Genomic DNA, 23,373 nt, shown 5'->3' with positions numbered 1-23,373 from the left:
TTGGCAGAGCTCGGGGTTTTATTTGGTCCCAAGGGAGGCTGGGTGAGGACGCCAGGTGAGCGGCTGGGTTGGTGCAAGGGTGTGTGCGCAAGCAGAGGGGTGGGTGGGCTGGCCATGTCCCCCAGCCCTATGGGCCCCTCCACGCAGCCCATCCTGCTCACTCCAGCTGCTGCAGGAAGGCCAGGAGCCCACGGTGCCACTCGTCGGGCTTGTCCAGGTAGCAGGCATGTCCGGCACCCTGCAGCACCAGCACCTGGTGCTTGGGGAGGTGTCGCAGGTTGTTCAGGCTGGCCTGCCCCAGCTCCGCATCCTGGTCCCCGTACACGATCAGCGTGGGCGTCTGCAGAGGGGGAACACACCCTGAGCCTGCCAACGGCACCCAGGCACTCGCTCCTCCTGGCTGGGGACACCCTGGCACCAGGATACGGAGGGGAGACCCTCACCCTTCTCCCCCCCCCACCCCAGGCTCATTCTCCTGGGTCTGCTGATGTCCTCTGTTTCCTTCCTGCTACCCCACAGTCACGTTCCTTCACCATCATGTTCCACTTTTGCAGTGGCAATGGGGTTTCTGGCCTGTTTGGCCTTTCCCCTGCCCAACCTCGGTGCCAGGGTCCTCTCCTCACCGTCCCCTCCCAGTTCCCCGTCCGCCCCCAGTCTCTCTCCAGGCCATACTTTGATCTGGGTGTACTGCTCCGCCGTGAATTTCTCGGTGCAGATGGGTGCCACGGGCACATACGCCTTCAGCAGGTGGTTGTGCTGGAAGAGGAAGGGCAGGGAGTACATGCCGCTGAGCGACGGGCTGATCACCACGGCCGGACCCAGAGACAGAGCCTCCGAAACCGCTTTCAGGAAAGTCCCCGGCGCTGGCTGGCCCACGGGCGCGGGGGCCACGGCATCCTTCGAGCGCCCCAGCCCTGAGCCACGGGAGACAGAAGTTGCCCTGTCACGCTCTCTGCTGCCTTGCGGCAGGGAGGAGCCGGCAGAGCAGGACGCCGGGGTTGCCATCCCAGCACCGAGGAGCTGTATCAGCTCCCCTCGGCCCCCACCTTGCTCCGGGGTCGTGCTCTCCACCGCGCCTTACCCGGCAGGTCGATGGCCACGGCTCGGTAGCCGTTTTCGGCCAGCACGGCAAGCGTCCGCAGCTGCAGCCAGGTCTCAGAGGAGAAGCGAATGCCGTGCAGCAGCAGCACCGTCAGCTTTGGCGCCTGCTGGGCCGGCTGGGCTTGGCGGTAGAAGAGGGTTTGCCCTTCCGCCGTGAAGGTGCTCTCGGTGAGCTGGGGGGCTGCCATGCCTGGGGGTCGGGAGAGCTGTCACGGGGGGCCGAGAGCTGGAAACGGGCCCGGTGCGCACGGCAGCCCTGTGCGGCCCAGGGACCGGCCCTGTCCCGGCGTCGAGACCCGGTGGTGGCAGGAAGGCAGGCGGGCTGTGCCCCTGGCACCGGGAAGGGGTGGGGGTTACACTGGCATCACCCTCTTTTTGGGGGACAGCGGCAGGGGGCCGCTCGCTCGTGCCAGGCGGGCTCCCGGGCCCGCCCCTGCCTCAGTTTCCCTGCCCAGCGCTGGGCCGGCGGCCCTTACCTGCTCCTCCGCCTCCAGTGCCGGCCACCACTCGCTTCCCGCCGCACCGCGGGGCTGGCGGGGGGCCGCGCCCCGGGTCCAAAGGCCGGCGGGGCGGGGAGGAGACGGGGGGAGCGGCAGCGGCGGCACCGCCTGACGGAGCGTAGGGCCCGGGGCGGCCCTGGGGACGGCCGCCGCCCCGAAGAGCCGAGCGCAGCCGAGCTGAGCCGAGCTCTGCCGAGACGAGACGAGCGTAGCCGAACTGTAGACGAGCCCCACCGAGCCCCAGCCGAGCTCTTGCCGAGCCGAGCCGAGTCCTGTCGAGCTCTGCCGAGCGCCGCCGAGCCCTTTACGAACCGAGCCGGGGCTCCTCTGCCGGCACAGGTCGTTCTCTCCCGAGGCCTCGGTCCTGGCCCGGTGGGGCCCCACCGGGGGCTCGGTGCGGTGGACCGGCCCGCGGCTGACAGCCCTCGGGGCCTGCAGCGCTGCGGTCTCCCGCCAGGCGGAGCCTGGGGCAGCGGGCGCGGCGCCGTGACGGCCGGGGCCGCCGCATGTCCCGGCCGGGGCTGAGGGGCGGCGGGGTCGGCGGCCGGAGTCAGCGGGAGCTCGGGCGGCCGAGCGGGGCCGAGGGCGGGGGGCGCAGGCCGGGCCAGAGCTGAGGAGAGCACCGTGGTCTGGGGCCTGCTTCCCCCCGCAGCAGTGGGGTTTGGGACTCCCGGCCCCTCGCTGCCGTTTTCCTTCCCCGGGGGGAGCGGAGATGCCGCCCGCCCGCAGCCGGCTGGGGCTCCTGCTCCTCGGGGCGCTCCTCACCCTCCTCCTCTACCTCCTCCTCCCGATTGCCCACCGTGAGCAGCGCTTGGCAGGCACCGGGCCTACCAAGGAGCAGCAGGGCCGGCAGAAGGCCAACGCCACCGCGCGCACGGGCATGGCTGCGGGAGAGCCCCCCGTCTTCTACAGGGAGGTTTCCGCAGAGCCCCGGGCCGGCGGCACCGCCAGACCCGGGAGGTGGGTCAGCCCTCCGGCTCCCGTGGCAGAGGGAGGTGGGGGTGACGGGCCCTGGGGATCAGTCTTCCCCAGCCCTGGATATCTGCAGGCATGGCATCTTCCCTGATCCCCTTCCTGCCTGTCTTCCCCACCGCAGGCCCGATGTCCTGTTCCTGCATGGCCAGGCGTTCACCTCCAAGACGTGGGAGGCCTTGGGCACACTGGCACTGCTCGCTGGAGAAGGCTACCGTGCGGTTGCAATAGATCTGCCTGGTAGGACCACGGCCCTGCGCTCCCCTCTGGGCAGCTCTGGTCCCCCACCTCAGCCACCAGTGGGCTCTGGACCTCTTTAGGGAGCTAGCGGTGGTCCCTGAGGCACTGTGCCTGGGACTTGGCTTTCCGCTCCCTCCATTCCCTTTGGCCAGGGCTGGCTCGGTCCAGCTGGCACATGGCTGTGGCTGTACCACTGCCGGGGCTTGATCAGGTGGCTGATTTTTGCCAAGCCAGCTAGCCTTGGGGTTAAAGACCATTGCAGGCTGCGCAAGCCTCCGCCTGCCCCATGCCCACTCCATGCACTCTGCTTCATGCCAGGTTATGGGGATTCACCCCCGGTGGAGACAGTGGCCACAGCACAGGGCCGGGTGGCCTTCCTGGACCACATACTCCAGGAGCTGGGCATGCAGAGGCCTGTCCTTGTCAGTCCCTCCATGAGCGGCCGCTTTTCCCTGCCCTTCCTCCTGGCGCGGGGGGACCAGCTGTCCGGCTTCGTCCCCGTGGCGCCTGTGGGCACCAAGGACTACGCTGCTGAGCAGTACCAGCAGGTCCAGGTGAGGTGGGCTCCTGGGGGGTGCCTGGGTGCTGGCAGGCCTCGTGGACCAGCTGGCTGGAGGCTGGCATGGAGGGTGACTGTGTTTTGGGGTAAGAGAGGGGGACCTGTACCCCTCCAGCTCACGAGGGGGCTGGTACCTGCCTTCCCTTGGCTTTAGTATGGAGGTGGGCACAGCGCAGGAGAAGCGTGGCCATTTCCCCCTCTGACAACTGCTCTGGTTTTATCTCTCTCCTTACCAAGACGCCCACCCTGATCATCTATGGTGACCGTGACGCAAGACTGGGTCCCCAGGCCTTGCGGAGCCTCCAGCACCTCCCCGGGCACCGTGTGGCCGTGGTGCCCGACGCTGGCCATGCCTGCTACCTGGACAAGCCGCGGGACTTCCATCGGGCCCTGCTGGGCTTCCTGCGCCAGCTGCAGTGACTGCCGCCTCGCACCGCACTGTGCAGAGGGTGGGGGGCCGGGGCGTTCCAAGGGACTGGGAGGCACGGGTGGCTGGCGTGAGGGGTGCCATTCTCTTTTGGGGTGTCCCCAGGGAGGACGACTGGGGGTGTCTGGCCAGGATGTCGTTTGTCACGAGGCCAATAAACTGATGCTGCTCTGGTTTCTGCATGTGTCCCTAAGCGCCGCGGGGCTCCCCGGGCTCCAGCCCCATCTCTCTGCCTCTGCTATGGGACGGGAGGGTGCCCGGCCCACCCCCTGCCCCACCCCAAGCCCCCTGCCCACCTCCTGCCCCTGGCCCACCCTGTGCCCCGCTCCTGCCCAGCTGGCCCTCGCCGTCAGCCCTGGCCAGCTCCTCCCCTGCTCGCTGCCGGTTGCGGGGCGGAGCGGGGCCGGCTGCGGGGCGGAGCGGGGCCGGGGCGGAGCGGGGCCGGGCCGGGCAGGCGCGGGCGGCAGCAGCGCGGAGGTAGGGCCGGGGCGGGCGGGGGTCCGGGGAGCGGGGCCGGGCAGGAGCCCGGAAGCCTGCGGGGGCTGCCCCGGTGCCCCTCACAAGTCTGCGCCCCTCGCCACGGTACCCTGCGGCACTCTCCCCCCCCCCCCGCACCCCTAACCACGTTGTCCTTACACCCCCCCCGTACCCCCTGCACCCCTAACCGCGGTACCCTGCACCCCCAGCCACGGTGCTGTGCACCCCTTTGCCCTTCTGCTCGTGCTACCCCTGCTCCCCAATAATGCGACCGCTGCACCCCAACCCATGCAGCCCCCTGCACCCCCCTGCACCTCAAACCACGCTATCTAACCTCCCTTTGCACCCCCTGCACCCCAAACCACAGTACCCCTGCACCTCTACCCACAGTACCCTGTACTCCCCACAGCCCTAACCACGGTGCCCCTGCACCCCAATCGCAGTACCCCTGCACCCCAGCCGTGGTACCCCTATACAACACCTGTGCCCCTTTGCACCCCTAGCCACCATACCCCTGCACCCCCCCGCACCCTTAACCATGGTCCCCCCACACCTCCCTCCTAGCCCCTCTGCACCCCTACTCCACATGTGCCGCACCCCCATGCGCCCCTAAGCATCCCACAGCGTCCTGCTCCCCCCTTACCTACACCCCCTGACATCAGCTTCCAGCCTTCCCTGCCCGCACTCCCCCACACCCCCCTGGAGCCCCGACCACTGGCTAGCCCTGCCCCATACACCCTTCTTCCCCCAACAACCCCCTGCCCCACCTGGTTGCCCCCCTTTCCTCCCTACTAGCCCCCTACACCCCAGCTAGCCCTACCCCACGGCTCGCCCCACGCCTGGGCATCACAGCTTGCCCTGGCACTGTATTTGGGACAGGAACATGTGCTTTGGGGGGACGATGAAAGGATGGTGTGAGGGGCACACCCCATCCTGCCCCCGTACCCAAGTTGGGGTGACTTCTCCCGTGACGGCAGAGTCCCGGGACTTGCAGCAGGCAGACCTTTGCCCAGTCCCACTTTGGTTTCTGTGACGACCGAGCTTGCCGGCGGACTTTGGAGGGGCCGGGGGGTGATTAATCATCTCCCCGCTCTTCCTCCAGAGCTTTGCAGCCCTGGTCCCTGGCCTGCCATGGCACCCGGGAAGCCTGGGAAGAGCACGGGGGCCTCAGAGGACCCCTCGGTTACACTTTTCCGGGAGTACCTGAGGATCGACACTGTCCACCCCAAACCTGACTATGGTGAGGATGGGAGGGATGGGACGGGACGGGATGGGGAGCCACGCAGGGATCCGGCAACACGGCTTTCCAGCTCCGGTCTTTGGACCCGGCCTGAGTCCTTGGCCGGGGCTGTTTTGATCGTGGTGTTAAGGAGCGAACCTCTTTGTGCCTTGTCTCTGCCGGTGCTTTTGGTTGGGGCAGGGACGTCTCGAGTGCACCCAGAGCTGCCACTCGCTTCCTCCAGCCCCATGCCCCAGGGCCCCCTTTTTCCATGCTGCCCTGGCTCTGGGATGGATACTTGTGGTAACCCCTCGTAGTTCTCCTTCTGTTAACGTTTCCATTCTCCCACTAAAGTACAAAGAGATTTTTTTTGTTAGTGAGGAGCTCCCAAAACTTCTACGGAGGACTGTCCACCCTGAACCCTGAACCCCCTTCAATTTTTAATTTTCATATTTCCCTAGTCCTCGCCCCAAAGGGATGGTGACGAGCTGTTCCTGGCCACCTCTTGCGCCCAGGACTTCCATCACCTGCCCTCTCTGGTCACCCCTTTCCTTGGCCTGGGAGCCCCAGAGAGCCTTGGGGTCCCCATGAGGTCGTGGCAAGAGGGGAGGGAGATCCTGACCTAACTCCGGGCATTCCTGCTCTTCCCCAGATGCAGCTGTCCGGTTTCTGGAGCGCGTCGGCACCGACCTGGGCTTGGCCTGCCAGAAAGTGGAGGTGAGCAAAGCGAAGGAGGAGCCCCCGGTCCGTCCAGCCGTGCCCAGGTCCTTGGTGACCGAGCTGTTCCCCTGCCCGCCACCCTGGAGGTGGGCAGCCGTGAATCCCCTCCGCCCGTAATCCTCTGCTGACCCGAGCCCTTCTCTAAGCCTGCGTTCCGACTGGTCCCCGCTGACCTTCGCGGCCGCCTGTGCTATGATTAGCCGGGGACCTGGCAGGGTCCCTCGTGCTGGGCACCGGCTGTCCCGGGCACAGGGGGAAGACGCTGGATTCGTCTCCCTCCTCCGCCTGAATTGCAGCCAGGAGCTTGCACCCGTGCCTGGGCTCTGTCTGGCCGCGGGGGTGCAGGCATGCCTGCTCCTGCTGCTGCCCACTCCCAGCGGAGACGGAGCGACCTGCCGAGGGGCGTCAAGATGTTTTTTCCTGGCTGATGCTTTTTGGCTCCAGCCCACCAATGCCAGCCGCTCTGTTCCCAGCTGGGACCCCGGTGCCATCCTGCCCTCGCCCCACAGGTGTGCCAGGGCCGCGTGGTGCTGATCCTGACCTGGCCGGGCACGAACCCTCGCCTGCGCTCCGTCCTCCTCAACTCCCACACCGACGTCGTGCCTGTCTTCGAGGTGCCGGGACGGGGCGAGGGGTGGGACGGGCATGGTGGGGATTACTAGGGGTGGTGGGCAAAGGGAAGCTGGTGCCCGTCGCGTCCCTCTGCCGTCACGGCCGCTCTTCCCTGCAGGAGCACTGGACCTACCCGCCCTTCGAGGCTGTTAAGGACTCACAAGGCAACATCTACGCCCGAGGCGCCCAGGACATGAAGTGCGTCTCCATTCAGTGAGTGGAGGGCACTGCGCCTGCCGGGTGGGCACGGCATAAGGATGCCTCTGAGTGACACAGGACAGGATGCCGTCATCCCCAGGGTCCCTGGGGCTGTGGGTGCCACCGCTTGACCCTCCCTGGGGTGGCTCGGAGCACAGCAGCCCCTCTCCTCCATGACGTCCAGGCACCACCTTCTCCCCGCAGGTACCTCGAGGCGATCCGGCGGCTGAAGGCAGAGGGGAAGTGTTTTGCCCGCACCATCCACCTCACCTTTGTGCCTGGTGAGTCCCCAGGGTGTCCCCTCTCGAAGGGACAGGAGGGGCTGGCAGCTGGCTGATGCTCTGGAGTTCCCTGTGCCATGGCAGCCGGGCAATCCCCTGCCAGCCTCTCCGGATTTTGAGCTCCCCTAGCTCGGGGCTGGAGGGGTTTCCATGTCTGAGGGCATCGGGTGTGCTGGTGGCACCCAGGCTGGCATGGAAGGAGGAGCAGGGCGCGGTGGGCCAGGGGACGCCCTGGTTCCTTCTTTCACACCAGGCTCTCCCCCGCAGATGAGGAGGTGGGCGGACACAAGGGCATGGAGATGTTCGTGCAGCGCCCCGAGTTCAGAGCGCTCAACGTGGGCTTCGCCCTGGACGAGGGTGAGTGGCGGCAGGGCTGGCATGGGGACGTGTCTCCTCCTGGCGCGTGTCCTGCCTGTCGGCATCACCACCTGGGCACCGGCACAGCTTCCAGGGACCCCCCCAGGGGCTCCTTCCCCTGGACAGTGACCCACGCGGTGCCAGCCTGGAGGGGGAACGCTGCCGGGGCAGAGCAGAGGGAGGCACGTCACGGCATCCCGATGCCCTGCTGACCCCCCGGTCTACCACAGGCCTGGCCAGCCCATCCGACACCTTCAGCGTCTTCTACGGCGAGAAGAGCCCATGGTGTGAGTAACTGCGTGCCCACCACCCCGTCGCTGGCTGTGCTGGGCACTGTGGGATCGGTGCCACCCCACGCTTTTGGCTCAACACCTCCCTCTCCCGCTCCACTGCCACAGGGATAAAGGTGAAATGCGCAGGCAGCCCTGGGCACGGGTCCCGCTTTATCAGCAACACAGCGGCCGAGAAGATGGTATGAGAGGGGGTACACCCTGTGCACCCTCCCGCCTGCCCTGGGGCTGCCAAATGCCCCCCGCCAGCACTCGTCCTCACCTCACCAGCCCTGCCCTTCCCTCTGCAGCACAAAGTCATCAACTCCTTCCTGGCCTTCAGGGAGAGCGAGAAGCAGAGGTAGGAGACAGGCAGCAGGATGGCGGTGGCTTCTGTTCAGTCCGTGGAGGGGGTCCTTGGGACCCCAAGCCAGGCTCTGATTCGGCGTCGCTGACTCGTGCCTTAATTTCCCCATTTGGGGGTGGCAGCGGCGCGGGGGAGCCTTTCCCCTCCTCCCCAGGTAGCGGAGGGTGACTCTCCCTTGCGTCCCCCGAGGCTGAAGTCCGACTCAAGCCTGAGCCTAGGGGACGTCACCTCGCTCAACCTGACCATGCTGGAGGGGGGCGTCTCCTTCAACGTGGTGCCCTCCGAGATGGCGGTCGGCTTCGACATCCGCATCCCACCCACCGTGGACCTGAAGGTGGGCGTCACACCGGCCCCAGCTGGGAGGGGAACAGTTTGGGGACGTACCCTGCTCACACCCCTCCTCTGCTCTCTGCCTCAGGCCTTCGAGGAGCAGGTGGCCGCGTGGTGCCGGGGTGCTGGGGACGGTGTCACCTATGAGTTTCACCAGGTGAGGGGTCTCGGCCACCCGGGCACGTGGTGGCCGTCCCTCCCCTGCCATGTGCCCACCCCCCTGCCCCTCACCTGCCCTCTCCCTCCCTCAGAAATGCATGGACCAACACGTCACCTCCACCAAGGAGTCAGACCCGTGGTGGAAAGCCTTCAGCGGGGTCTGCAGGGACATGTAAGTAGCGTCCCCAGGAAGGGCAGGACCCTGGCAGGGACATCCTCTGTGGGGAGCAGGGGGGTCCCCGGGGTCATTGCAGGGGTTGGGAGGAGATGCTCCATACCAGATGCCAGGGCATCTCCCCGTGCCCCCGTCCAGAAGGGATGGGACTGAGTGTCCTGCAAGGCTCAGGAACCTTCCTGGCGTGGTCTCTTTGCCCGCGGGGTGGCAGGGGGACAGGGGACCCAGCTGTCCCTGTGCCCATGCTGATGCAGGGTCTCGCTTGTCAGGAAGCTGCAGCTCAAGCTGGAGATCTTCCCGGCTGCCACCGACAGCCGCTACATCCGGGCGGTGAGTGCGACCCAGCCTGCCCGTGGGTCCCCCAGCCGGCATGAGGCCTGCAGCCCCAAGCAGGAGCCGTTCCCCGGGTGGAGGGGGGCAGGCGGTGCCCATCCGACCCCCGGCCTGACCCCGTACCCCTCCCAACCCTAGGCAGGACACCCTGCTATTGGCTTCTCACCCATGAACCGCACCCCGGTGCTGCTCCACGACCACAACGAGTTCCTCAACGAGCAAGTCTTCCTGCGGGGCATCGAAATCTACGCCCGCCTCCTGCCCGCCCTGGCATCCGTGCCCCCGCTGCCCGCCGAGGGCTGAGCCGAGGGTGAGGGGCAGGACAGGGGGTGCGGAGCAGCGGGATGCAAGGCTTTTTAAAAAGGGGGCAGGAGGTGGGCACACAAATGCCTGCCAGCGTGCTGGGGACATAGATGGCATCATGCCCGATGGTGACGCCTGTGCTGTGTCCTGGCTGTGCCCTCAAAATCTGGGTCCCGGCCGCCCCCCTGGGGGGTTGTGTCCCCTTTGCCCAAGTGCCAGCACAGCCCAGGTGCCTCCTGCCTTTCCCAGTGTTGGCAATGCCTCCTCTTGTCCCGGTGCCCCACCGCCGGCCGTGGGGCAAGGGGCTGGCCAGTGCCCCGCTCTGCCTCGTCCTGCCCCCCTGCCTGCTTGCCAGGGGAGCTGGGGCCAATGCCACCTGTCCTCCCCGTGCGAGTCAATAAATCTCCTTGGTGAGCGTGGCCAGGCGCGGGGGGTCTGTCCGTCTGTCTGTGGTGCTGCCCCTGGGGTTTTGGGGAGACCAGGCGCTGCAGATTTCCTCGGCGTGGTGGGGCCTGCCAGGCGCTTCCCGCTCCCCTGGGTTCATCGGGCTGGGGGGCGGTGTTGCGGGCAGGATCCTGCTCCTTGGGACCCCCCTGGTTCTGGATCAGCCTCGGGGTGCTGGGGGGAGCAGGAGCAGCTGGCAGCGCTGGGTTCATCCTGCTCCCCTCAGGTCATGCGGCAGTGCCGCTCCCCCAAACCCTCGGGTCCAAGCAGGTCGCGTGCGGGTCCGGGCAGGCAGCCTCTGCTCGTCTGGCAGAGCCGCCGGCAGGCTGCATCTCCTCCTTGCTCTTACCCCAACCCACGCCACTCCCCAGCACCCAGGGGCACCCTGAGCCACCCTGGTCCCAGAGCCACCCTGGGCCGCTCGCCCATGCGGTCGTCCCGGGGGAAAGTGGCCAAGGGCTCGCTGAGCCAAATTGGGGTGGGTTCCCCTTGGTTGGGTGGGTTGCAGAGCTGTTCCACTACAAAAGGTTGAGCTGCGCTGGGCCCCCCTCCTCCTCCTGCCCCCTGTTTTAATTAATAAAACTTCTGCAGCCCTCAGGGAGCTGCGGAAGGGCTGGGGCTAGGGATGCTGCACCCATGCCAGACTGGGAGCAGGGACAAGGCCGGCAGCGATGGAGCGCTGCAGGAGAAACCACCAGCTCCTCTGCACCTTCCCCTCTGTCCAGGGTGGGGGGAAATCCAAGGCTTTTGGGAGGGGGGAGTGCCTGCCTGTGCACCGAGGCTCCCCAGGGGAAGCCTCTGTGGATTCTCTGATGTCTCTCTCCCTGATCCTGCAGCCCTGGGGGGAGACCGGTGTGGGAGCGGTGTGGGTACTGTGGGGCCCTGCTTGCTGGCTGGGGTCTCCGCTCAGGGTGGGGGTGAGCAGGCACCTTTGCAGGCAGACAGCAGCCCTATCCCTCCCCTGTGACTCTCCCAAGGCTGCGTGCCGCACCCCGTGCCCCCCGCTCAGCACCCTTCCTCACCTGGCTGAGATGGGACCTGCGTGCTTGGAGACCACCCCACGCCGAGTGGCCTGTCTCGACGCGCGCGTCCTCTCCCACCCCTCCGGCTGCGGGACCCCCACCCTCGCTCCCCATCCTCAGGGACGAGCCGTCGGGGCTGGAGGTGGGGGGGAGCTGCAGCAAAGCCTAAACCGCTGCTGGAAGGCGACAATTTGGGGGTGTGCAGAGCTCTCAGCCCCCTCCCACGGGTGATGGGACCGTCCGGCCCCGCACACCCCCCCCCCCGCCGCCCCGGAGGATGGGGAGGAGGGAGCGGGGCCGGGGCGGGGCGGGGGCGGTCGACGATCGACGGGCGGCCCCATAAAAGCCGGGTGCCGGCGGCAGCTCCGGGAGCGGCGGCGGGATGCGGGCGGCGGCGGTGCCGGTGTGGGGCTGCTGGCTGGGGGCTGCGCTGCTGGCGGCGGGGCGCGGGCTGCCCCGCCTGCGCCTGCCCCACCGCGGTGAGCGGGGCCGGGGGCACCTGCTGCAGGGGTGGGGGCACTCGGTCTGATCCCCCACGCGGGGCTGGGGGGGCTTGGTGGGATCGGTCCGACCCCCACGCGGGGCTGGGGGGGCTCGGCTGTGGGCGCTGCGCTGGGAGTGCGGGGTTATTGGCCGGGGGGGGGGGCAGTGTGGGTGGGGGGCTGCTCGGCGCTCTCCCGTTCCCCACGCGGGACGTGGGAGAGGAGGAGGAGGAGGAGGAGGGAAGGGGAGAGACCGGCGATGGGATGCGCCGCCGGGCTCCACCGCTTCCCATGAGGGCTCGATGTCCCACGCGGAGTGGGGAGTGGAGGGGGGAAACTGAGGCACGGCTGGGGCCGCCGGGTGGGGTGGGCGCTCCCCCTGCGTGGGCATCCCTGTGGGTGCTCAGCATCCCGCCCGCGGCGGGGCTGGGAGCCGGGTGGCCCCCGGGTGCTGCTGAGCCCCGCCGTGCTGGGGTGCGGGTGCTGAGGTGCGGGGGCGGGGGGCCTCGGGGGCTGCGCTGGGAGCGCTTGGTTTCCATTAAAACTCCGGATCCTGCACCGGCTCGCCCCATCCCCGGCTCTGCCAGCTCCATCCCGGGGCTGCTGCCAGCCAAACCTGGCAGAGGAGCGCAGAGCGCCCCGACCTCCTCCTCGATGCCTAGAAGTGATAAACCTGCTCTAAAAAAAAAAAAAAAAAAATTAAAATAAAATAAATTGCATGAGGTGTATCTTCCCCCTTCCCAAATTGGAGACAGGGCTCTCGGAGGCTGGCCGCGTCCCTGGCTCTGTCTGGGGGCAGAGCAGGCGACCCCCGGGGCTCCCTCCCTGCGGAACGGGGGAAACTGAGGCACGCAGCGGCCCTGCTTACCCGGGGAGGCAGCAGGCGCCCGGGACGGTTCCCGGCTCTGCCCCGCGGTGGGATCCAGCGTCCTCGGGTCTAGGAGGGGCTTGGGGGTCGCGGCAGAGCTTGGTTGTGGGGCTCAGGGGCTGGCTTGCCATCTGGTCCGCTCCAGCGCAAAGTCCGGCTGTGCCGGGCCGTTCCCCAGGTGCGAGGGGCTCCCCGGGGCCGGGCGGGCTCCTCGGCCTCCTGTGAGGAGCGAGCAACCTTCTGAAACTTTTTTTTTTTTTTTTTAAATTCTTAAGCTGATTATTCTGTTCCTATTCCAAATTGGAAACAAACCGAAATTTCCCATGAAACAAATTCTGCCACCGCCTTCTCCCTGGGGGGAAGAAAAAGAAAATGAAAATTTCAATTAAAGCCATTAGGAGCCTCTGAAATGAAAACTGGGCAAGCTGAAGCTGCTTGTGCTGGGCAAGGAACCCTCATCCTGCTGCACTGGTGCTGGCTCCTACGGGACCCCCACCCTGGGGATAAAGGGGTCCCGGGGATGGAGGGGGCACGGCGAGGTGCTGCTCCCTGGGGAGGTGAAGCTGGGGAAGGCGAAGGCGCCCCGAGCCGGTGTAACCCGTGGCGCAGGAGGAATTTGTCGGGGCTGGGGGAGAAGGGGAAGAAGCCTTGCCTGAAACAATAAAAGGAGCCAATGTTATTCTGAGCTGGGAAAATATTATTGCAGGGCAGGAATAGAAGGAGACGACAGCCTTTTCCCACGCTGGGCCCAGCGATACAGGAGGACCCGGGATGCTGGGAGGGCATCACCAGTTAGGACACTGGGATTGCACTTGAGTGACTTGGTGGGGACAGGAGCTGCGTGCGATGGGGTGGAGGCGGCTGTCCCCTCACCGTGGATGGACCCTGTCTCCATTGTAGGTCCCAGAAGGGGCATTTCCCACCAAGACGGGGCATTGTGCTGTTGGCCACTGCCTCCCCGGAGGTCACGGATGTCCCCCCAGCAAGAGGGGGCTTGGTACCCCAGTGTCCCGGGCTGCTGACAGCTGGGCTTGTCCCAGTGCCACCTCCTCTCCCATGGGGACGTGCATGGGGGATGCTCGGGCTGGGGGTTTCCCTGGGGTTAGCGGTGGCGGCTGGCAGCCTTCCCCGGCGCAGGGTGTCTGGGGACACAGCTGCGCTCATCAATGGCGCTTTGTCCTCCTCCTCCTCTGCCCGGCGGTCGTGGTGGCCCGGCCCTGGGTTCGGGCGGTTGCTGGGATGGGCTTTCAGAGCCCAGTGAAGCCGAGCTGCTCCCTCTCGCCCTTTCTCTCCACGGCAGCTGGGTGGGCGCCACCGTGCCGGGGTTTTCAGCTTGCTGACCCGGAAAGTCATTTCCCACTGGGAGCCAGTCACGCCACTGCCCCCGCGGCGGCGGCGCCGCGAAGGTCCCCTCGGCAGCCCGTGGGATTCAGGCTTGGACCTGCTACGGGAGCCTTGACTGTCAGACCATGTTGCTTTGGGATGTGATGTCTATCCCAGGGACAGCCTCCCCGTTTCGGTGGCTGTCCCCAAGTGCCGTCCCTGTGCCATGGTGGGGAGGAAGACTCCTCGACAGCGAGGTCTGGTGGCGGTGGTGGCAGCGGGTTTTGTGTGCTGGTTTCCCCAAGGCACTGGCTGGGTGCCGGCACGGGCTTCGCCGGGCTCTCGCGCACCCCGACTCGCTGCGGCACAGCCGCGGTGGGAACCCCAGTGTGGTTCAGCCGAAGCCGGCTGGGGGCAAACCGGCTCGGGACCCTGCTGGTGCCACGGCTTTGTCCTCGGCTGGGGAGGGAGAGCAGCACCCCCGTGTGCGCAGCAAACGAAGGGACATGGCGGGGGCTTGAGGCAAGCGCTTGTGCCCGCAGTCGGGAGGGGACGTTTGGGGTGAGCAGTGTTTACAGCACCCTGCGGGTCTTCGGGGCCTGGGTGGCTCCTCCTGATGCTTCCCTCTCTCCCCAGCAGAGCTTTTGGGGACCAACCGCTCTGTCCTCTTCTTTGGCCACCGAGGCTTCCTGGGCTTCCGCTCCCTCTACCTGGATGAGTACCGTGACCGGCTCTTCGTTGGGGGGAAGGACGTGCTTTACTCCCTGCTCCTGGACAGGGTCGGTGCAGACGCCAAGGAGGTGAGCCCAGTCCTGCTGAGCACCCAAGGGGTCTCCATCCCCACCCTGGGCCCCGATGCATCCCTCGCCCCTTCGAGCAGATGGCACCCAGCCGAGCCACGTGGAGCCATCCTGAAGCAAGACCTGCCCTGGGGACGTCCCTGTCCCAAGGGTCCTGAAATGCATCTGAAATCTTGTGCTGCCTGGCAAGGGAGGGCTGGCCATGGTGGTGGCAGGGCAATTAGCCAGCAATTAGTCGAGGCTGGCAGCCGGTGGCACAGCCCACTCGTGAGTCCTGGGTGCTGAGTGGGGTCTTGCACCCCTCTCCTAAAAATCTGTAATCAGGAGAACGAGTGCTCCCTGTTCCCCTCTGGGCATCCCCTTTGTGGCCAAATATGCAGCTGGATGCCTGCAGAGACAAGGAGCTAAAAGCATCCATCATTGCAATGAGCTGTGCCAGGGCTCAGCTGGCAAAGCCCCCACACCTCTCCTGGGTCCTCCGTGGGAGAGGAGATGGACCAGAGTGACGATGCTGGGTGGTGGCTCCCCTCCTCCTTCATCCTCTCCACTTTGCTTGTTTTTCAAACGTGGGTCTGGGCTGTTTCTAGCAGAAGAAAGCGGAGAAGGAAATGAGGTGCCCCTTGGCGTGCTGGGTCACCACGAGGGGGTCAAGGGCTTGTGTACCCAAGCTGCCCTTGGTCCGACAGCCGCTGCAGGCTGCGGGGACTTGGGCTCCATCGCTCCCTGCTGCCCCTCAGCACCCTTTCCCCAGGTCACCCGCAAGTCCACCCACTTCCAGGCCAGCTCTGGCCAACCCAAGGGTCCTGGGCTGGGTTGGAGGGTGGGAGCCCTGGGCTGGGTGGGCTCTGGGGAGCTGTTGGTCCCTCTCTCTGTCCCTCTCTCCATCACCGTGCCTGGGGACATGGATTTGCAAGGCTGGGTCCTTGCTGTGTCCTCTCGCTGCTCCAACACATCCTTTGTGTTTCAGATCTACTGGCCGCCCCTCCCTGGGCAGACGGAGGAGTGTTTTCGGAAAGGGAAGGACCCAGGGGTGAGTCTCGCCCCATGCGTGCTCTGCCCCAAGCTGGGGGCGTTCCCACTGTGCCCCCGCAGCGGGGCTGTGCCCTGTCATCCCGCTGGGAATGGCCCTGTGGGGCTCGCAGGCCAGTTAGTGCTGGGGCAGAGCAAGGGACCCTCTGGGTGCAGGAGGGAAACTGAGGCAGGGAGCGGGCGACCAAGCCCGGCCGTGTGAGACGCCTACACCGGGCTCTGGAAATCCCATCTCTGGGGCTCTGCTCTGCCCCGTGGCCATGTAGTGGTGGCCAGCGTTCCCCAAATGTGGCTGCACCGAGTGGGCAGGGATAGCCGGGCTTGGAGATCCGAGCTTGAGGAGCAGAAAGCCCCGTGCTGTGCTCCAGATCCCGGTGGCGTGGGCTGGCCCATCCTGGCTGTCCCCAACGGTGGGAAATCTGCAACTCGCTCGGGTTCAGTCACCTCTCTCCCCAAACCTTACCCCCCTTCGCATCCCCCTTATCCTGAAATGAAACGGGGCTGTGGCGGGGAGAAAGTCCCCGAGGCTCCCCTAGCCCAGACGAATTGCTCCCGGGAGTCCCCGTCCTGCTCCGCCTGTTTGTTTTACAAGCTCTCACCGACAGACCCAAGCCGGGGCAGGCTCCATTTTTTATTTTTCTTGAACGTATATATTTTTTTTAACTTGCTATTTTAGAGGCTTTTTGCAAAGGGAAAATAAACAGCGGGGAGGCTGGGAACCCCCGGGGCAGCTCGGTGTCAGTGTTCCCAGCAGACGAGGGGCCTCGCGTCCTGCTGGGGGGGCAGACGATGTGGGGCAGGCAGGGCTGGCGCTGGCCAGGAGCAGCTGCCGACCCAACAGTGGTGATGCCCGAGTGGGAGAAGGATGGGAGCCCTTTTCCAGTGGGAACTGCCAGGAGAAAGCGTGCAGGGTCAGAGGTGGCAGGTCTCCAGCCCCGGGGGGGGTCATCACCACTGGTCCCCAGCAGAAGGGGACAATCCCAGACAGCAGCGATCGGGGCTGTCCTGGAGGCAGCCGAGGATGCCCGTGGGTATCCGCCTCTGTCTCCCACATTTCCTCCTTATGTTTCCTCTCCGGTGCGAGCAGGAACATGACGGGGAAGGATGTTCCTGCATCTGGTTGTGTCCTGGGTGCCAGGAAGAGGAGGATCCCAGGGTTTTGGGGCTGGGTGCAGGAGCTGCTGCCGGGAATTTGCTAGGTGGGTGGGTGATGAGGTGAGCACCTGGGTGCCCGTGGGCAGGAGATGTGGATCATGTGTGGCTCTCCTGGGGATGCTTGGCGGCAGGACCAGTAAAAAGCCCCAGCCTTTTGCCATGGGCTGGGGTCCACGCAAGCCCTGCCAGTGGGTGCAAGGTGTCCTCTCGCACCCCTGGCACCAGAGTGAAGGCAGAGAGCCTGGGTGCAGACCAGGGAGCCAGGGCTGGGGCTCACTCGTTGTTGTGGGACCCCCCACAACCCTTACCCTCTCCTGCTGTCCCCCCAGACTGACTGTGCCAACTACGTCCGTGTGCTGCACCCCTACAACCGGACACACTTGCTGGCCTGTGGGACGGGCGCCTTCCACCCCATCTGCGCCTTCATCTACGTGGGGCACCGGGGCGAGGTAGGGCAGCACCTGTGCATCCCCGTGGGACACCCCTGGGAGGTAGATCTCCATCTTCTGCCTCCCTCCCAGGGGGCTTCAGGACTGCGTGAGGATGCTGGATGATGTGTTTGTCCCATGCTGAATACTGGGCTGGGGGCAGGAACCAGCTCCTTGCTGCCCCTTTGCCCTTGTGCTGCCCCCTCTCCAGCTCCCCCACCTTTCCGGCCTGGCATCGCCTCTCCAGATGTGTCCCCTGGGGCTGGTGTCCTGCCAGCGGCTGTGGCGTGAATGGTGTTTCCTCCTCTCCCAACTCGCTGCTCACAGATCAGGTTGGCCGGGGTAGAAAGGCAGGGTCCCATTTCCTCCCCGCAGCCTGGTGCTGCGTGGGCAGCAGGAGCCCTGCCCGTACCACGACGCCTCCGGCCAGGCCAACGGGCAATTGATGGGGCTGGTGGGTCCCTCCGGTTGCTGCCCATCCTCAGAGCATCAGACTTGCCCCAAAAAGCAGAGATCTTGCTTCCAGATGGTTTCTTTGGGAGCGCTGGGGCTGCGGATGCTTGCGGCGAGGTGCCTGCAAGCTGGGCAGGGACCAGTGCCAGCCCCTGCGTGCCCGGGCACGGCCCCGCAGCCCAGAGCAGGGCTGGGGGCTCAGCTGCCTGCTCCCCCTCGCCCAGCACGCCTTCAGCCTGGACCCCGCCAGCGTGGAGAGCGGCCGGGGCAGGTGCCCACACGAGCCCAGCCGTGCTTTCGCCAGCACCGTCATCGGTAGGTCATCTGCCTCAGGGACCGGAGAGCCTTTGGGGTGCTGGGACCAGGGACGGTCCCCACGCCAGCCGGGGTTGGCTCTCAGCCCTGCGACCGGGTGTTTTTTGCCAGGCGGGGAGCTGTACGCCGGCCTCACTGCAGATTTCTTGGGCCGCGATCCTGGCATCTTCCGCAGCATGGGGACCCGCTCCGCCTTGCGCACCGAGGTGGACCAGCGCTTACTCAACGGTAACGGCTCCCCCCTGCCCCTCCGTCCCCCTCAGTGAGGGTATGCTGGGGATCGTGAGCCCTGCGGTGGCCAGGACACCCACTGGCCATGGCGCGGCATCCCCCATGCTGGGCAAAAGTGGGGAGAGGCACCAGGGCAGCATGGCATTCTCCTGGCTCGCATCCAGACCCGCTGTGGTGCGTGGATCCGGAGGAGGTGGCCCTGCCCTCTCGCCCCACCTGACGTGGATGGCTCTTGCTTGTAGACCCCAAATTTGTGGCAGCCCACGTGATCCCAGACAATGATGATCGGGACAATGACAAAGCCTATTTCTTCTTCACGGAGAAGGTGGTGGAGGCGGACAGCAAGGAGCACGCCATCGTCAGCCGGGTGGCGCGGGTCTGCGTGGTGAGATGCTGGCGGGCACTGCAGGGGACAGGGATGCGCCAGGTTGCTGCAGTGGCCCTGATGTTCCCTGTCCCTGTAGAATGATGCTGGAGGCCAGAGGGTGCTGGTCAACAAGTGGAGTACCTTCAACAAAGCCCGGCTGGTGTGCTCTGTCCCTGGCCCTGGCGGCATTGACACCCACTTTGATGAGCTGGGTAAGGGGTGCATGGAGCTGGGGACCTCACCAGGGCTGGTCCCTTGGTTGGTGGCTTCAGGAAGCTCCTGGGCTTCCAAGAGAAACCTCACGGCTTGGGTGTCCCATCCTTAGAGGATGTCTTCTTGCTGAGGACGAAGGATGGGAAGAGCCCGGAGATCTACGCCCTCTTCAGCACCATCAGGTGGGTTGTCCAGCCCAGGCTTCTGGGGCCGTCCAGCTGCAGCCGTCCCTGACCTGCCCTGTCACCATCACCACCTGGATGCTGGCTGCTCCCCAACATCCAACAGCTCTGCCCTGGTCCACACAGAGACGTCGGTGCTCCCATGCCCCGCCTCGATGCGGCTGGTGCTGAGCGTGGCTCTGGCTCTGCTCACCCCATTCACTGTCCTCTTTCAGCCACGTCTTCCAGGGCTCTGCTGTGTGCATGTACCGCATGGCCGACATCCGGGAGGTCTTCAACGGGCCCTTCGCCCACCGGGAGAGCCCCCACCACCAGTGGGGCGCCTACGAGGGCAAGGTGCCCTACCCACGGCCAGGCGTGGTAAGCAACTCCCTGGACCTCTGGGTCCCCTCTGCTCCTCCAATTGTGCTTTTAGAGGAGGTGATGGGGCTGATTCTCCATATTCTCGCCTGCTGGGATAGGCTCCTTCTGGGATTCACCTGGGACAGCTGGGGACCAAGGTCTGGCAAAGGGGTGGAGAAGATGGATCCCAAATTGGAAGGCAGGGAGGGACCCAAACCAGCTCTGTGGGACGATGGAGGGGGAAGGAGGGATGGGTGCTGGGGTGGCCAGGCTGAGCTGGTCCCTTCTTGTCCCTGCAGTGTCCCAGCAAGACCACCAACCAGCCCCGGCGGCAGTACGGCACCACCAAGGACTTTCCCGACGAGGTGCTGCACTTTGCCCGTGCTCATCCCCTCATGTACAAGCCCGTGTATCCCTGGCACCGCCGGCCCCTCCTGGTGAAGACTGACCTGCCCCACCGCCTGCGCCAGCTTGTGGTGGACCGGGTGGAGGCTGAAGACGGGCAGCATGATGTCCTCTTCCTTGGGACAGGTGAGCAGCAGAGGCGGTGTGCAGGAGGGAGCCCTGGTTCTGGGGCTGCCGGTGGGCATGCTGCTGGGGTACGGGATGGCAGGGTGCTCACACGTCCATCCTCCTCCTCTTCCTCCCTGCAGATGCTGGCTCGGTGCTGAAGGTGGTGGTCCTGCAGAAGACAAGCTCCGCTGCGACTGAGGAAGTTGTCCTGGAGGAGCTGCAGGTTTTTAAGGTGCTGTTTGCAGAGGGGGTTCAGGGTGGGGACACATGGGGACAGAGGCTCAGGGCTGTCATCGCACTGTTGGGCACTGGGAGGTCTTAAGGCTGGGAGGGCAGAGGGTGGCTGTGGGTGTTTTCACCCTCCCTCAAAACTTTCCTGGTGCCCCCCAAAGCCCCAGCAGCTGCAGATGAGCCAGGCTCTTGGTGGCAGGGTTTTAGCCAGCCTCACACCCGCTCTCCTCCCCTGCAGGCGCCCGTGCCCATCACTCAGATGGAGATCTCCGTCAAGCGCGTGAGTACGGCCATGGCTCGGCCACGGGGTTGGGGACAGGGCAGGTGACCAGGAGGGACTGAGCTGCTGTCACCGCATGGTGCTTGCCCTGGGGGGTGGTCCTTGCCAGGGACCCCGGGCGCCGCACCCGTGGGGGCTGCCGGCATCACCACCTCTGTGCCGTTCCCCCAGCAAACGCTCTACGTGGGCTCCAGCCTGGGGGTGGCCCAGGTGCGGCTGCACCAGTGCGAGACCTACGGCACGGCTTGTGCCGAATGCTGCCTGGCCAGGGACCCCTACTGCGCCTGGGACGGCACTGCCTGCACCCGCTACCAGCCCTCTGCCAAGCGCCGCTACCGCCGCCAGGACGCCCACCACAGCAACCCTGTGCACCAGTGCCTGGACCAGAACCTGACTGGTGAGAGACTGGGGGGGGGGGTGCGCATGGGGCTGGGGGGCTCGTCCAGGTGCCCCGAGATGTCTCGGCATCCACAGCCATCCGCACACAGAGGGGCTTGCGGCCATTGCAGGTGGGCTGGGGCACCCTCATCTCCTCATCCCGTAGACCGAGGCATGCCAAGAGAATGTGGGTGCTGCTGGGGCTGGGGTCTGTCCCCAGGGAGAGGAGGAGAAGGGGACGGAAGCCACACGGTGGCCCAAGGGGGCTGACACCTGGCTGTGTGGAAGCCTGGCTCTGCTCTCCCCTGAGCCCGTGTCTGTCTTCGCCCCAGTGGACGACTTTGAGAGCGTCGAGGAGAAGGTGCTTTTTGGGGCGGAGGACAACAGCACCTTCCTGGAGTGTGTGCCCCGGTCCCCGCAGGCCAGCGTGCAGTGGTTCGTCCAGAGGCCTCCTGATGAGCAGCGGGACGAGGTGAGGCTCCCCCGCGCCTGCCCCGCTCCCCTTGTGAGGACAGGGGAGGGACACGGGGCCAGACCCAGACCCCCCCCAACCTTGCTGACAGGTGAAGACAGATGAGCGGATCCTGCAGACGGAGCAAGGGCTGCTCTTCCGCAAGCTGCACCGCCGCGACGCCGGCGTCTACTACTGCAAGACGCTGGAGCACGGCTTCACCCACACGGTGGCCAAGACGGCCTTGGAGGTGATCACCAGCGAGCAGCTGGCACACAGCTTCCCCCGGGGGCGAGGGGACGAGCCCCCACGTCCACCTTGCCCTGAGCCCTGGCTGGCATCACAGACTCCCAAAACCTGGTTCAAGGACATCATGCACCTCATCAGCTCCCAAAATGTGCGGCAGGTGGAGGAGTACTGCGCCCGCCTCTGGTGCAGCAGCAGCCGCCCCCACCACCGCAAGAGCAAGCTGGCCCAGGCCAAACACGTCCTGGCTGGCATGGACATGGGCAAGAAGGGACGGGTGGCCAAACCCCACGGTGAGAGGAACCGCGTGCCCCGGCAAGCGGTGGCTACTTAGAGAGGGCAGGGTAACGGATGTGGGGCGGCTGGGGGTGCAGACCAGCTCCCCACGCTGCTGGCGGCCCTGGGGGACTCCTGCCCTGGCGGGTGGCTTGCAGCCGCGCCAGCCTGGTCCCTCCAAGCCCCGGCTGCGGTGGGCGCAATGCCAGGGCCGGCTCCTGGGCAGGTCTCTGTCACCCTCGGTGGCTGCAGGGCCACCTCCGAAACAGCTGGTGTGGTGGGACGCACCGGCCCTGCAGCTGGATGCCGTGGCCGGGACGGGCTGGGGCTTGGCACGCGCGGTGCCACTGCTGTGCCACCTCCCCAGGGAGCTTGCTGGCTGGCTTTCGCTGCAAATAAAGAGGCTGAGCGTGGCGCGGCGGGGAGCAGCTGATGGCTCCAGGCTCTTTCCACGCCACCACGGGGCCTGGGAAAGATGACGCCTGCTCTCACAGTGGGGAAAACTGACCATCACCCACAAAAGCCTCCCCAGCCAAGATGAACCCTGTTGTGTGCTGTGCCCGAGGAGCCAGAGCCGTGGCGTGCTGCCCAGGGCGTACCCCGGGGGACAGGGCTCCCTCCAACCCTTCCCTGCGGCACCAGGACATGCTCCGCGGTGCCAGCCTGTGTTTGGGTGCAGCTCCCCCATTCCCCTCCGTGTTTCCCCCGAGCCAAAGACCGTTTTAGGGCTGGGCAGGGTCGGGGAGGAAAGCAAACGGCCGCGGGCAGGTTAGACCCGTTCCTGAGTAAACACAGGAGAGGCACTGATGCCACCGCAGTTGGGGTAGTGGGGACATGCAGAAGAAGGTGGCTCCAGCCCAGCTGGAGGGGGCTGCACCCCTGTTTCTGGTGATTTGTGGCCCTGCAGGGCTGGGTGGAACAAGGCTGGTTTGGGGGGGCGCTTGATACCGGCTGGTGGAGCTAAAGCAGCCCCCAGCGCTCCCCCAAATGCAGGAGTTGGAGGGTGGGTGCGTGTGGAGCACCCGCAGGCTCGTCCCAGCCTGCCGGCAAGGTGCTCGCTTGCTTTCCTCGCCCGACGTGAGCTCACTGGCTGCGCCCGGGCAGCCCGGGGCGATAAGGATCTCCCCCTTCCTGACCAGGGCCGCCCCACACAATGGTGTGAACCGCAGCCCTGCCGGCACGGGCATTGTTCGGCGGCAGAGGAACGGGAAAGAAAAAGAATAATAATAATAATTAAACCCCCTAAATAGCTCGCGCAAAGCCAGGTCATGATATCATCGCTCCTCCCCGCGGGTGTGTGTTTGTGCTGCAGCGACGCAGCACCACGGCGCCTTTGATGGGAGCAAAGTCCCCCGGCAGCGCTTCCCTGTCCCGCGGTGTGCCCATGGAGATGAGCTCCAGCTCCCCGTCCCACCTCTCCTGCAAGCTCAGGGCCCCTGCACGGGGTGTCTCCTGCGGTGGGAGAGCCGTGGTGGGGCTGGCGGGCCGGGACACGTCCTGCAGGGAGGAGAGCGGAGCCGGTAGCACGATTTACAGGCCAAACTGGAGCCAAGCACGTGGATTTGGTTAATCGCAGGCCTGGGGGGCACAGGAGAACGATAAGCAACAAGTAGAGACAAGGAGGAACACTAGTGTGAGGCCAGAAATAAGAGACAGAAGTCTGGTTCCTCAGGGCCTGGATTTAATGGCTCTGAAGCGCTTGCAATGAGCCACACCACTGAAACGCCTGCACCCCGTTCCCTCCG

At 66.0% G+C, this 23,373-nt stretch overlaps 4 protein-coding genes across 5 annotated transcripts; 3 read left to right on the top strand and 1 right to left on the bottom strand.

The window, feature by feature from the left end:
* On the bottom strand, nucleotides 1-1,918 carry LOC147599506 (putative protein-lysine deacylase ABHD14B). The gene is made up of 4 exons (XM_086755795.1): nucleotides 1,581-1,918; nucleotides 1,082-1,295; nucleotides 673-914; nucleotides 1-340 (listed from the first exon to the last, which is right to left on the bottom strand). Exons 2-4 carry the CDS (start codon nucleotides 1,287-1,289, stop codon nucleotides 158-160), a joined length of 633 nt encoding a protein of 210 aa, XP_086611921.1. The 5' UTR covers nucleotides 1,290-1,295; nucleotides 1,581-1,918; the 3' UTR covers nucleotides 1-157.
* A 252-nt stretch (nucleotides 1,919-2,170) lies between these two features.
* On the top strand, nucleotides 2,171-3,973 carry ABHD14A (abhydrolase domain containing 14A). The gene is made up of 4 exons (XM_086755796.1): nucleotides 2,171-2,561; nucleotides 2,698-2,813; nucleotides 3,132-3,367; nucleotides 3,610-3,973. Exons 1-4 carry the CDS (start codon nucleotides 2,314-2,316, stop codon nucleotides 3,790-3,792), a joined length of 783 nt encoding a protein of 260 aa, XP_086611922.1. The 5' UTR covers nucleotides 2,171-2,313; the 3' UTR covers nucleotides 3,793-3,973.
* A 277-nt stretch (nucleotides 3,974-4,250) lies between these two features.
* ACY1 (aminoacylase 1) lies at nucleotides 4,251-10,018 on the top strand. Of its 2 annotated transcripts, none has more exons than XM_086755712.1 (15): nucleotides 4,251-4,276; nucleotides 5,379-5,516; nucleotides 6,148-6,212; nucleotides 6,725-6,829; nucleotides 6,946-7,040; nucleotides 7,230-7,306; nucleotides 7,574-7,663; nucleotides 7,894-7,950; nucleotides 8,062-8,135; nucleotides 8,244-8,293; nucleotides 8,489-8,633; nucleotides 8,718-8,786; nucleotides 8,881-8,960; nucleotides 9,233-9,293; nucleotides 9,435-10,018. In XM_086755712.1, the coding sequence occupies exons 2-15, from the start codon at nucleotides 5,408-5,410 to the stop codon at nucleotides 9,597-9,599; spliced, it is 1,242 nt and encodes a 413-aa protein (XP_086611838.1). In that variant the 5' UTR covers nucleotides 4,251-4,276; nucleotides 5,379-5,407; the 3' UTR covers nucleotides 9,600-10,018. The 2 variants fall into 2 exon arrangements, with proteins under 2 accessions (XP_086611838.1, XP_086611839.1); XM_086755713.1 differs by lacking the exon at nucleotides 4,251-4,276 and adding an exon at nucleotides 4,295-4,381.
* Nucleotides 10,019-11,447: 1,429 nt separating this feature from the next.
* Nucleotides 11,448-22,056, top strand: SEMA3G (semaphorin 3G). Its single transcript, XM_086755582.1, has 16 exons — nucleotides 11,448-11,544; nucleotides 14,378-14,538; nucleotides 15,506-15,568; nucleotides 17,052-17,171; nucleotides 17,828-17,918; nucleotides 18,030-18,146; nucleotides 18,392-18,534; nucleotides 18,614-18,728; nucleotides 18,842-18,911; nucleotides 19,127-19,271; nucleotides 19,553-19,784; nucleotides 19,907-19,998; nucleotides 20,236-20,277; nucleotides 20,449-20,674; nucleotides 20,988-21,127; nucleotides 21,219-22,056. The coding sequence occupies exons 1-16, from the start codon at nucleotides 11,448-11,450 to the stop codon at nucleotides 21,684-21,686; spliced, it is 2,322 nt and encodes a 773-aa protein (XP_086611708.1). The 3' UTR covers nucleotides 21,687-22,056.
* Nucleotides 22,057-23,373: the final 1,317 nt, after the last annotated feature.

The sequence above is a fragment of the Chlamydotis macqueenii genome, chromosome 10, assembly GCF_036417535.1.
Source record: "Chlamydotis macqueenii isolate bChlMac1 chromosome 10, bChlMac1.mat, whole genome shotgun sequence".
Classification (NCBI taxonomy): domain Eukaryota; kingdom Metazoa; phylum Chordata; class Aves; order Otidiformes; family Otididae; genus Chlamydotis; species Chlamydotis macqueenii.
This window is presented reverse-complemented; position numbering and strand designations above follow the sequence as displayed.

What these genes read in the sequence shown, in the direction of transcription:
- LOC147599506 (XM_086755795.1), bottom strand. Translation starts at nt 1,289, where the DNA reads ATGGCAGCCCCCCAGCTCACCGAGAGCACCTTCACGGCGGAAGGGCAA. An exon ending in CGTGGCCATCGACCTGCCGG is followed by an intron (nt 915 to 1,081) that starts GTAAGGCGCGGT and finishes CCCGTGGCTCAG; the next exon opens with GGCTGGGGCGCTCGAAGGAT. An exon ending in AGCAGTACACCCAGATCAAA is followed by an intron (nt 341 to 672) that starts GTATGGCCTGGA and finishes CCCCCTCTGCAG; the next exon opens with ACGCCCACGCTGATCGTGTA.
- ACY1 (XM_086755712.1), top strand. Translation starts at nt 5,408, where the DNA reads ATGGCACCCGGGAAGCCTGGGAAGAGCACGGGGGCCTCAGAGGACCCC. An exon ending in CGGCGAGAAGAGCCCATGGT is followed by an intron (nt 7,951 to 8,061) that starts GTGAGTAACTGC and finishes CCACTGCCACAG; the next exon opens with GGATAAAGGTGAAATGCGCA. An exon ending in ACACAGCGGCCGAGAAGATG is followed by an intron (nt 8,136 to 8,243) that starts GTATGAGAGGGG and finishes TTCCCTCTGCAG; the next exon opens with CACAAAGTCATCAACTCCTT.
- SEMA3G (XM_086755582.1), top strand. Translation starts at nt 11,448, where the DNA reads ATGCGGGCGGCGGCGGTGCCGGTGTGGGGCTGCTGGCTGGGGGCTGCG. An exon ending in CCTGCGCCTGCCCCACCGCG is followed by an intron (nt 11,545 to 14,377) that starts GTGAGCGGGGCC and finishes TCTCCCCAGCAG; the next exon opens with AGCTTTTGGGGACCAACCGC. An exon ending in TGTCCTCTTCCTTGGGACAG is followed by an intron (nt 19,785 to 19,906) that starts GTGAGCAGCAGA and finishes TCCTCCCTGCAG; the next exon opens with ATGCTGGCTCGGTGCTGAAG.
- ABHD14A (XM_086755796.1), top strand. Translation starts at nt 2,314, where the DNA reads ATGCCGCCCGCCCGCAGCCGGCTGGGGCTCCTGCTCCTCGGGGCGCTC. An exon ending in GGTTGCAATAGATCTGCCTG is followed by an intron (nt 2,814 to 3,131) that starts GTAGGACCACGG and finishes GCTTCATGCCAG; the next exon opens with GTTATGGGGATTCACCCCCG. An exon ending in AGCAGTACCAGCAGGTCCAG is followed by an intron (nt 3,368 to 3,609) that starts GTGAGGTGGGCT and finishes CTCCTTACCAAG; the next exon opens with ACGCCCACCCTGATCATCTA.